Source organism: Gekko japonicus, unplaced genomic scaffold, assembly GCF_001447785.1.
Source record: "Gekko japonicus isolate JY-2015 unplaced genomic scaffold, Gekko_japonicus_V1.1 scaffold1240, whole genome shotgun sequence".
NCBI classification, from domain to species: Eukaryota; Metazoa; Chordata; class Lepidosauria; order Squamata; family Gekkonidae; genus Gekko; species Gekko japonicus.
In genome coordinates, this window is record NW_015170313.1 from 553192 (window position 1) to 564542 (window position 11351).

An 11351-nucleotide genomic window follows, 5' to 3' on the forward strand; every position below is an offset into this window, starting at 1 on the left:
TGGGGGCAATGTTCCCTCTAAGCTGTGGAGTCTTGTGAGCAAAAATTCTACTTTGTGAGCTACTGGCATTGAAGTTCTGAGCAAGTGATTTGGCTACTGCATAAATTAGCTTGATCTGGAGACATTCTTCCTGAGCTAAGACAAAAATCTGTGAGCTGGAGGCTAAAAAACTGTGAGCTAGCTCACACGAACTCAGCTTAGAGGGAACACTGTTTGGGGGTGAACTCTATGACATCGTACCTCACTGGGGTCCCTGTCCTCCCCAGGCTCCATCCACAAACCTTCAGTTTCCCAGCCTGTAACTGGCAACTCTACCCCTCATCCCCCACTGATGGCCAGGGGGGACCTGGCAACCCTAGTAGAAATCAAGTTTTGTTTTGCTTTCTTTGAGCTAATCAGCTTGTTCATTCAGTGACAGATCTGGAGAACTTGCATTCAAATTAAGGACTAACTTTCCTCCCCCCCCCCATAGGATATCATTTGTTTGGACTTGGAAGCTCTGGGTTAGATCCAGACTAAATTAGCAATTTCCACTGATTCTGCCTTCCCTCTGCAAAGTCCCTTCATGTCACTCCTCAGGGTCCCCAGTCCCCCCCAGAGCAGCATTTAATGGAGATCAATGGGCTGTAGCAGAAGCAGGCATGCAGGAAAAAGTATATTCCTACTGATGGAATATTTAGTCTGTATCCAACCATTTGAAATGTAGTTGTCAAATATAAAGAAACTTCTCATATTGTCAATCCTCTTTCATTCGTCTTCACCTGTTTCTTTGAAGTGCTAACCCAAAACTACTTTTGAAGTGGGATTCTTTTTATAGAGGGAATGAGATTTTTAAATTTACATAATAATTGAAATTTACTCCTAAAGACATTAATTGGACTAGCTACCTGGCCATGGGAATCAAGTCAGCATTGACTTAGGAAACCACATTGTGAAATCACCTCCAGATAAAGAGATGTGCATGGCTTCAGGGTGGACTTCTAAAAGTTAGGAGAAAGAAGAAGAAGAAGAAGAAGAAGAAGAAGAAGAAGAAGAAGAAGAAGAAGAAGAAGAAGAAGAAGAAGAAGAAGAAGAAGAAGAAGAAGAAGAAGAAGAAGAAGATTGGGTTTACACCCCACCCTTCACTCAGAGTCTCAGAGTGGCTTACAAATGCCTTTCCCTTCCCCTCCCCACAACAGACACCCTGTGAGGTAGGTAGGGCTGAGAGAGCTCTTTCCAGAACTGCTCTGTCAGGAACAGCTCTGACAGAACCAATGCTCCCTCTAAGCTGTGGAGTCTTTTGAGGAAAAATCCTACTTTGTGAGCTACTGGCATTAAAGTTGTGAGCAATCATTTTGCCTACTGCATAAATTAGTTTACTCTGGAGCCATCCTTCCTGAGCTAAGACAAAATTGTGTGAGCCAAAGGCTAAAAAATTGTGAGCTAGCTCACACTAACTCAGCTTAGAGGGAACACTGGACAGAACTATGGCTTGCCCAAGGTCATCCAGCAGCTGTAAGTGGAAGAGTGGGGAATCAAATCCGGTTCTCCCAGATTAGAGTCCACACACTTAACCACTACACCAAACTGGTAAGATGACGAAGATATGAAAATGGGAGAAGGCATAGTATTGTGAAATGAAGACAGAGACAATTGACAATGCCATCTTCAGCAGATCACTATGGGGCAGGTTAATCATTGCTAGGTCGGTTTCTTTAAAAACCTCCTCCACAATTTAGTGGTGGAAGATGAAGTCAATTTTGCATGCATTGCTAAAATGAGGCAGCTGAGCCCATTTTGATCCCTCTTGTCCTGGCCTGGTACGTGTGATCCATCACCAGCCTCATGATAGAGGTCAAAGACATGGAGACATTATCCACAGTGTTGTTTTCCCTTATGCAGGTATCTTGTGCAGATGGCGACTGCCCTCATTCTGTGTCGTCGTGTTGGGATTCGAGGACTGATTCCCCCCTGCCCAGCACAGTATCTAGCTGAGCTGATGGATGACTTCTAGAGAGAGTATTGGAGAGACCCATAAATAGTGCTGGAATACTTTGTGCTATGGTCCCCCTGCTGCAAGTGTGGCTCAACTTCATGGTCTCTATGGAAGCCATGGACTTGTCTCAGATAATTTTAAATTTTAAAGGTTACATGCTGGGTTTGCAGTTCTGCTCTGGACAGGGAGCTTATGATCACTAAGGGCACTGAAGTAAGCCCTGATTAAGGCCCATGTAGATATGGCTGACTACCCTTGCATGAATCGTGGACCAGCTAGAATATTCTGCCTCTAAAGATGGCTCAAGTGGTTAAGATGCTGAACTGCAGGCAGTTCGAGACCCAGGTGCCCCATGATGGAGTGAGCTCCCATCTCTAGTTCCAGCTCCTGCCAACCTAGCAGTTCAAAAGCAAGAAATTGCAAGTAGATAAATAGGTACCACTTCGGTGGGAAGGTAACAGCGTTCCGTGCACCTTGGTGTTTAGTTATGCCGGCCACATGACCACGGAAACATCTTCGGACAGCGCTGGCTCTTCGGCTTTGAAACGGAGATGAGCACCGCAACCCTAGAGTCGGATTCGACTGACTTTCGAGCAAGGGAACCTTTGCCTTTACCTTTTAAAGATCCCATAAGTTCATGCTAGCACCTATCTTGCAAGGCCTTTGACAAATAAGATGCAGAGGACCTCCTTGGGATTTTTTTTCCTTAGAAGGTCATGGACTATTTTTTGTGAAGTTACATTGCTAATTGTATTTCATGTGTTATGTGATTCCCTTTTTAAAAAAACTGGGCTATTTAATGTAGGTTACATCAGGCTTAGGAAAAGCAGTAAACAAATGCTTTAAATAAAGCCAAGGGCGTTTGTCTTTTAGGTGCCCTCTGCTGAGGCAGACTTTTTTGGGGAGAGGAGTTGTTTTGCTTCAAGCTTACATTTGAGGAGAGCAATGGCTCAGTGGCAGAGTACATGCTTTGCATGCAGAGTGTCTTTGTCTCTGGCATCTTGGGTACCGGGGCTGGAAAAGAGTGTCTGTCTGCTGGAAACCAGAGGCCCTGCCAGCCACAACAAACCAGACTGGCCCTGATAGAGCAATAGCTGTACTTGGCATAAGGCGACTTCATGTGTCCACGGAATAGAGCTGCATCTTGACTGGAAACATGGAACCACAGAACACGTCTCTTCAGTTAACAAAGGATTGCCTTTGATCCTGCCAAAAGAAAAAGAAGAAACTAAGAAGAACATAGATCTTAAAAAAAACACGTTAATCCCATAATTAAGTACCTGGTTTTTTGTTTTGTTTTGTTTTTTGCCAGGAAGACCAGTTGCTTGTATCTTTTAAATGAATTTCATGATGATGATGATGATGATAAGTACCATCAAGATGCAGCTGGCTTATGGCAACCCCTCATGGGATTTTCAAGCAAGAGATGAATAGCAGTGGTTTGCCACTGCTGCCTTCTGCATGGCAACCCTAAGAACATAAGAACAGTCCTGCTGGATCAGACCAGTGGTCCATCTAGTCAAGCATCCTGTCTCACAGTGGCCCACCAGTTCCTCTGGAGGACCAACAACAGGGCACAGAGGCCAAGGCCTTCCCTTGATGTTGCCTGGGATCCAGAGGTTTAGCGCCTCTGAATGTGGAGGTTCCCCTCAGGCACCATGGCTTGTAGCCACTGATAGACCTATTCTCCATGAATTTATCTACTCCCCTTTTTGAAGCTGCTTATTCCTGTAACCATCACTACATCCTCTGGCAGCAAATTCCACATTTTAAAAACTCTCTGTGTAAAGAAGTATCTCCTTTTTGTCCCTGGTGTTCCTTGGTGGTTTCCCATCCAAGTACTGACCTTGGTTGAGCCAGCTTAGCTTCTAAACTCTGATGAGTTCAGGCTGGTTTAGAAATTAAACTGAACTGGAGGGAGAAACTATGTATGCAAACTAAACTGAATCCATAAGGATACTGTTATGGTCTCTATGAAAAACCTTTGCTTGGCCTAGGGTTGCCAAGTGTGAATTCAGCCGCAGTGGGGGACTCCCAACTGGTGGCTGGAGTGCGCGTGCATCCACGTCACCCGGAAGTGACGCGGGCACGCCGGGCATGCCGGGGGCGGGCCACGACCATCCGAGGGAAAACCATAGAGTTTTCCCTCGGATGACCGTGGCCCCGCCCCCAGCGTGCCCGGCATGCCTGCATCACTTCCGGGCGACGTGCACATCAGGGTGGAGTTCCCCCCGGGGCCTGATCCACCGGCGGCGGGGAACGGGCCTCTGAGGCGGTGGTTTCCCTGCCCCCGGGGGGACTTGGCAAGCCTAGCTTGGCCCTTTCCTCCTCTACTTGGTCAGAACTGGGACTGACATCAGTCCCCAAACTACTGTTCTGTAAGAACAGCATTAAAAACAGCTGTTTGTGTATATAACTAGGAACTATTAATATACTAAAAAAAATCCAGGGCAAAACTGCATATATTTGAAGAAAATGACAAAAAAATTATTTCTGCCAGTTTTGTCATCCAGGCTTGATTCATTCCTAAATCCTTGAGACAAAAACAGCAACTGTCTGAAGAGCAGTGTTACTCAGTCTAACTGAACCCCAGTGCCATAAAATCATTGTAACACTGCCATGAAGTGGCTGGAAAATGCTGGAAGCCCCTCTCCCAAAGCCATAGTGCTTTCAGACTTATAATGGAGGGTTTGAGGAATGGGTGGCTCTGGGGTCAGTAGTGTGATTCTGTCCACCATTGTCACCATTTCCTAATGCTAGATATATTCATTCTAAATACAGCGATAGGCTTCTGTTCTAAACTCACATGGCACCTGTATAAATCAAAGCAAGTGTAATTAGAGCACACCTGGAACTGCCGGTAGATCAGCCACATTAATCGTGAGCCATCCTAGAGAGAGAACTGAAACCCCGTGTTAGGGGAACCTTCTATGTCTCTTTTCCCACTGCAGCGTTATGTGGAATCGCTATATTTGCACCAGCCTTGGAACTTCAATCATATGCAAAATAACAGACAAGAAACAATAACCCGGTCCTGAATAATTCATACTGTTTGTGAGTTACTTTTCAAGCATTCCTCTCAAATCTCAGATTAGCATTTTTGTTCCTTTCCTAATCAAAGGCTGTTTTTAAACAATTCCCGGTGGTTCTAAGATGCATTTCCAATATTATTACTCCAGATTCAGTTCTTCTTCCCCTCTCCTCTCCTCGATGGCCCCCTGCTTAGCTTTTAGAATGCCTCCTGGCTTGTTTTGAAGCCCACAGAGTTTAAGAGCTTTCTGCTAAATCATTTTTTTTAAAAAAAGATACAGGAAAGCAACAAACCCCTTAAAACGACATATTATCATATGTATTCCATTCATGATCATTTGCATTAGTGTTGCAGGTAACACTATGGTAAGTGCTGGAGAAAGGCGATTCAATATGCCTAGACAATTGGGGGTGCTACACTGCTCTAAATGTACATATGTGTTATCTTCTCAATGAATGGGATGCCTCTCTTTGGCTGTGATCACACGGGCAGTTTGGCCCGACACAGGCGCTCCTCCCCTCCAGATCAAATGGGCGCAGTCAGAAAGCCACATCTGTCAGGTGTTCCCCAGACATATTTATCCCATCACAGGATGACTTGGAGACGGGTTAAAAAGGCACCACATCGCAAGTGGTGTTTTCGGTTCTCCACGCAGTCATCGCACATGGCCGGATGTCTGAACGCAGGGCAGCGCGCACAGAACGGATTTGGCAGTCTGAACCTGCAGATCTGTTCTGCAGCTAGGGAGGTGTCTTTTTTTAAAAAAAATTGCCCATATGCACAAGTACGTGCATACACATGCATGCACTTGCACATATGCACATGCATGTGTCCCTATGTGCGCATGAATTTTGGAATTTTTGGGCAGTGCTCTCTGTGGCTGAGGTGCTGCAATAATGTGAATGCTTTACCATGGGATGTCTCTGTGGGTAACCTGCAGCAGGGTGTGCTGTGTAGTTGATATGACCCACAACACTTTAAACTGGTTCAATTAGAGGCGGCACCATATTGCGCCAAGCCGCCAGTGTAGACATGGCCTTTGTCTAAACTGGGAGCTTCTTTCTGACTCTTTGTGCCCTTTGCGTTCTCTCTTTTCTCATGTTCTCTCTTCTTATAGGTCTACAGGTCTCTCCTGTAGAAAATATGTCATCTTACTTGCATGCACATGTTGCCAGATTAGCTGGCCACTTGTAGTGGGGGGTAGTATTCTTTAGATTAGGCTTCTCTCTTCTTTCAACTGCAACCTGCATGTGAATTGAACTTACCTCAATAAATGTAAGTTTTACCTTTTTGCAAAATACTTGCTTGGAGTTTATTCACTGCACATGATATGATGCTTTTACGACTGTGCAAATGTCCTGTGTTAATATATATCCTTGATAGTAAGATAGTAAGGTAGAGATTTTAGGGAGCTTAATGTTTTAGGCTTGTCAGTCTTCAGGTGGGGTCTGGAAACTTCCAGGAATTACAACTGATCTTCAGACTGTAGAGATGAGTTCCCCTGGAGAACATGGCAGCTGAGTTCCCTCCCTTCTCCAGACTCCACTCCCAAATCCCCAGGAATCCCCCAAATTGAAATTGGCAACCCCACAGCATTTCCATAAGGAACAATGGTTGAAAAACAATAGTGCATAAACCCAACAGGGTGTAACCTGACACTTGAATTACAGGATCACTTCTTTTGAAATATGGATCCTAGATGGTCTTGGCTGATTTATTTATTATTATTACATTTATATCCCACCTGTCTTCCATCATGACTGTTTCCATAGGATTCCCAGGTGGTTGCCACCTAATCTCTGACCAAACCCAGACCTGATTATCCCAGGTTCAATCACCAGGATCTCCAGCTACAATGATCAGGGGGTAGGTGATGTGGAAGCTCGGTCTTATCTTCCTGGGGAGGTGCTGTCAGTCTGCATAGAACATAAGAACATAAGAGAAGCCAATGTTGGATCAAGCCAAAGGCCCAAGCAGTCCAACACTCTGTCACACAGTGGCCAGAAATACCAGGTGCCATCAGGAGGTCCACCAGTGAGGCCAGGACACTAGAAGCCCTCCCACTGTTGCCTCCCCAAGCACCAAGAAGACAGACCATCACTTGCCCCAGAGCCCCTATCCATACCTTCTGGCTAATAGCCACTGATGGACCTCTGCTCCATATGCTTATCTAATTCCCTTTTGAAGCTGTCCATGCTTGTAGCTGCCACCACTTCTTGTGGCAGTGAATTCCAAGTGTTAATCACTCTTTGGGTGAAGAAGTACTTCCTTTTATCAGTTCTAACCCGACCGCTCCGCAATTTCATGGAGTGCCCACGAGTTCTTGTATTGTGAGAAAGGGAGAAAAGTACCTCTTTCTCTACCTGCTCTATCCCATGCATAATCTTATAAACCTCAATCATGTCACCCCCTCAGTCGTCGTTTCTCCAAGCTAAAGAGCCCTAAGCGCCTTAACCTTTCCTCATAGGGAAAGTGTTCCAACCCTTTTATCATTTGAGTTGCCCTTTTCTGCACTTTTTCCAAAGCTATAATATCCTTTTTAAGGTGTGGTGACCAGAACTGTACACAGTACTCCAAATGAGGTCGCACCATCGATTTATACAGGGTCATTATGATATCGGCTGATCTGTTTTCAATTCCCTTCCTAATAATCCCCAGCATAGCATTGGCCTTTTTTGTTGCAGTTGCACACTGAGTTCTCATTTTCAGTGAGTTATCTATCACATCTCCAAGATTGCAGACTTGGTTGGTCTCTGCAGGTTTGGACCCCATCAACGTGTATTTAGAGGAAGAGTTGATTTTTATACCCCGCTCTTCACTTCCCGAAGGAGCCTCGGAGTGGCTTACAATCGCCTTCCCTTCCTCTCCCGACAACAGACACCCTGTGAGGCAGGTGGGGCTGAGAGAGCTCTGAGAGAGCTGTGACTGGCCCAAGGTCACCCAGCTGGCTTCATGCGGTAGAGTGGAATCAAACCCGGTTCAAAACTTGATAGGCTGATGGGTTTTGATAGGCTGATGGTATAATTCAGTATAAGGCAGAATATAAGGCACAGGCAGAAGAGACTCAGTGCCAGGCAGGTTATGCTCCACATTTCCACTGAAAAATCTTCTCTTTGCCCCCAGTCTATGGTGGTCATCAAAAGAGGTGAATACAGCTGTGCTATGCTTTGCCAATTTATTTATTTATTTATTTATTTATTTTATTTAACTTTCGACTTGCTACCCCGCTCAAACCCCCCACAGGGGGTCTCTGAGCGGCTCTACAGTTAACCGTTATCCCTTACCTAAGGCCACATATATATGCAGGGGTGGGGACTGTCCTAACAGCACCCAGTGGAGGGACGTTCTGGGACAGCTTGTCGCTCGTCGGCACGGCTTCTACTGACTTCTTTCCTCCGGTGGTGGTACAGCGGGCCTCTCTGGCGGTCGGAGTGCTTTTCGGTGCAGCTTTCGGTTCTGTCCCTTGAGGCTCCACCGCGCATGCGCCTTCCACGCTCCGACGTCTTCCTGGCTCCGCCTTTCCACCAGCGTCCGGACTCTCGAAGATGTTATACCTCCGTCGCCATCTTTCTTCCGCCGCTCGCCGTCTGCCGCTCGCAGCGGCGTTGCTCCACGGACCCCCCTCGACGGGGGGAGGATGCCCCCTACCCTCTAAGGCAGGTACCCATTGATCTACTTGCACTTTGGTGTTACATCGTGCTTTCGAACCGCTGGGTTGGCGGGAGCTGGGACAAGGACCAGGTGCTCTTTCTGGCCGCGGTGGGAATCGAACAGCTGTCGCGCCTGTTCGTGATGTTATATGCAGGGGTTTAACATTAGGGGCGCGTCGCCTAATATGCAGAGGAGTTCCTGCTACAAAAAGAGCCCTGGAGAGGTAGAGCAACTACTGGGTTCCCCCCCCCCCCTGGACAAGGCGTATGGTGGTACGTCCTCCAAGCCCACTGTTCTGTTGGCGCCGTTCAGAGCAGCAGTTCACTCCTTGCACGGCTTTCTCATGTGCTTCACCAGCTCGTTTTTCCGGTGGTACCCCTTGTCGCAGCGGGGACACTGGAAAGGCTTCTCCCCGGTGTGGACTCTCTGGTGCACCGCGAGCGCCCTCTGGGTGCGCAGCCTCTTCCCACACTGGCTGCACTTCAAGTGCTGCCCTGTGTGGACAAGCTCATGCTCCTGACACAGTTGATGTTCCCGGAAGCTCCTCCCACAGTAGCTGCAGCGGAAAGGTTTCTCCCCACTGTGGATCTTCTGGTGGCTACGGAGGCCGTCCACGCGGGCAAAGGACTTCTCGCACTCGGAGCAGGAAAACGGTTTCTCTCCCGTGTGAACTCGCAGGTGCTTCTGAAGGGCACTCTTGCGGTGGAAGCCGCGCTGGCACACCGTACATTTGTGAGGTCTCAGCTCGCTGTGGATTCTCTGGTGAGACCGGAGGATGGACCTCACCCCAAAGGCCTTGCTGCAGTAGCTACACGGGTAGAGCCGCTCTCTCCAGTGGGACAGCTGGTGGGACTTCAGCTGGGTGTGGGTGGCGTAGCCTTTCCCGCACTCGGCACACACAAATGGCTTCTCTTCGGAGTGGACCGTCAGGTGACTCTTTAAGCCCGTGAGCGACCGGTACTTCTTCCCACACTCGGCACACGGGTAAGGCCCCGAGTGGCTTTTCTGGTGATACTGGAGGACCTTCTTGACCGTGAAGCTTTTCCCGCACTTGCTGCACTGATACGGCTTCTCCCCCGAGTGGAGTCTCTGGTGCTGAGTGAGGCTCGCTTTCTCAATGAACCTTTTCCCGCACTCGGAACATCGGAAAGGCCTCTCGCCAGAGTGGATCATGGCGTGCTTGCGCAGGTTTCCCTTCTGGCTGAAGCGTCTCCCGCAATCCTTGCACTGAAAGGGCCTCTCTCCCGTGTGGGTTCTTTGGTGCGTTCTCAGGTGTTCGCTGCGACCAAACCTCCTCCCGCACGCTCGGCAGGTGTACCGTTTGGCTCCAGTGTGGATTTTCGTGTGCAGAGACAAACTTCTGCTGCTGCGGAGGGTTTCCCCACAATAGCTACACACGTAGCCTCTCTCCCGCTTACGTGGACCCTTGCTCGGCTCGGGGCGGGGTCTGAGCCGGGCAGAGACCCTCCTTCGTGGCTCTTGCCGTCTGTCAGAGGAGGTCTCTTGGGGCCCCCAAGTTGGAAAAGCGTTGCATCCATCCCCCAAAGGGGGGCGTGGGGGGTCCCGCTCGGTTCCTCTTCGTACCACTCCTGCCCTTGCTGGAGCCTGGAAAGGAGCCGCGGTTTGGCAGTTACGAGGCCTAGAAAAACCAGACTGGCGTAATTGTCGGCTGTCACATCCCGGTACAGCTCCTTCTGAGAAGCCGACAGGATTCCCCACTCTTCTTGGGAGAAGTGGACCGTGACGTCGGCAAAGGTTATGGCGACCTGCGGCGGCCCCCGCCGGCCCTTCCTCGACGCCCCCATGGCGGCTCTCCGGGAAGGGGAGTTCTAAGACACGTGCCGCCGCCGCCGCCGCCGCCCCCTTCTTTTGCCCTCCCGCTGGGAGGCCCCCGGGAGGCTGGCTGGCGGTGGGAGGCTCCCTCTCGAGGCTTCTCCCGCGGCGCCACCGGACATGGTTCAGTAGACTTTGTTCTCTCAGGGGCAATGCATTTAAGACTTCTTGTAAAGCATGACTGGCTTTAACCTAGGTAGCCGAGGGTAGCCTGATCTTGTTAGCTCTCAGAAGCTAAGCAGCATCAACCCTGGTTAGTAGTTGGATGGGAGATCCCCCCCCCCCCAAAGAAAGTCCAGGGTGGCAATGTGAGGCAAGCAGTGGCAAGTCACCTCTGTTAGTCTCTTGCCTTGAAAACCCTACAAGATCACCATAAATCAGTTGTGACTGGATGGCAAAAAAAGAAGAAGAAGAAGTATGATCAGGAAGTGATCCTTCTTTTCATTTCAGATAGGACAAACTTTATTGAACCTGTGTCCTGGGTAGGAGGGGGGAAATTACTGGGAAGCAATTCCAACCAGCTATTGCATTGTTTAAAACTCTTCTCCTAGAACAGCAGCTCATTCCATCTTTTTCGCTCGCTAAAAACCAGTCAGCTGCTCGCATGCTACTGAAATGACAGCTCCAGAATTTCACACATGGGTGCACTATAGTCACAGGGGAGTTCCTTGTTTTCTGGTTCTGCTATTAGGTTTCAAACCTCCCTACTGAGTGGGTATCCTAAAGTCATACTAGATATGCTTAGTTATGCATTGAACTTACAGAGTGGAACTAATCCAGCGATTCATCTTCAGACAGAGAACAAAGGGAAGGAAAATAAAGCCTAGTGTCAGGTGAATGCTGAAGATTTTACAAAGCAAA

At 48.4% G+C, this 11351-nt stretch overlaps 1 protein-coding gene across 1 annotated transcript; it reads right to left on the reverse strand.

Annotated features, from left to right (window-relative positions):
- Positions 1-8978: 8978 nt before the first annotated feature.
- Positions 8979-10462, reverse strand: LOC107116133 (gastrula zinc finger protein XlCGF26.1-like). Its single transcript, XM_015418005.1, has 2 exons — positions 10242-10462; positions 8979-10023 (listed from the first exon to the last, which is right to left on the reverse strand). Exons 1-2 carry the CDS (start codon positions 10460-10462, stop codon positions 8979-8981), a joined length of 1266 nt encoding a protein of 421 aa, XP_015273491.1.
- Positions 10463-11351: the final 889 nt, after the last annotated feature.

Coding starts and splice junctions, on each gene's coding strand:
- LOC107116133 (XM_015418005.1), bottom strand. CDS start 10,462: ATGGGGGCGTCGAGGAAGGGCCGGCGGGGGCCGCCGCAGGTCGCCATA. Junction 10,024..10,241: donor CTCCAGCAAGGGCAGGAGTG/GTACGAAGAGGA, acceptor AACCCTCCGCAG/CAGCAGAAGTTTGTCTCTGC.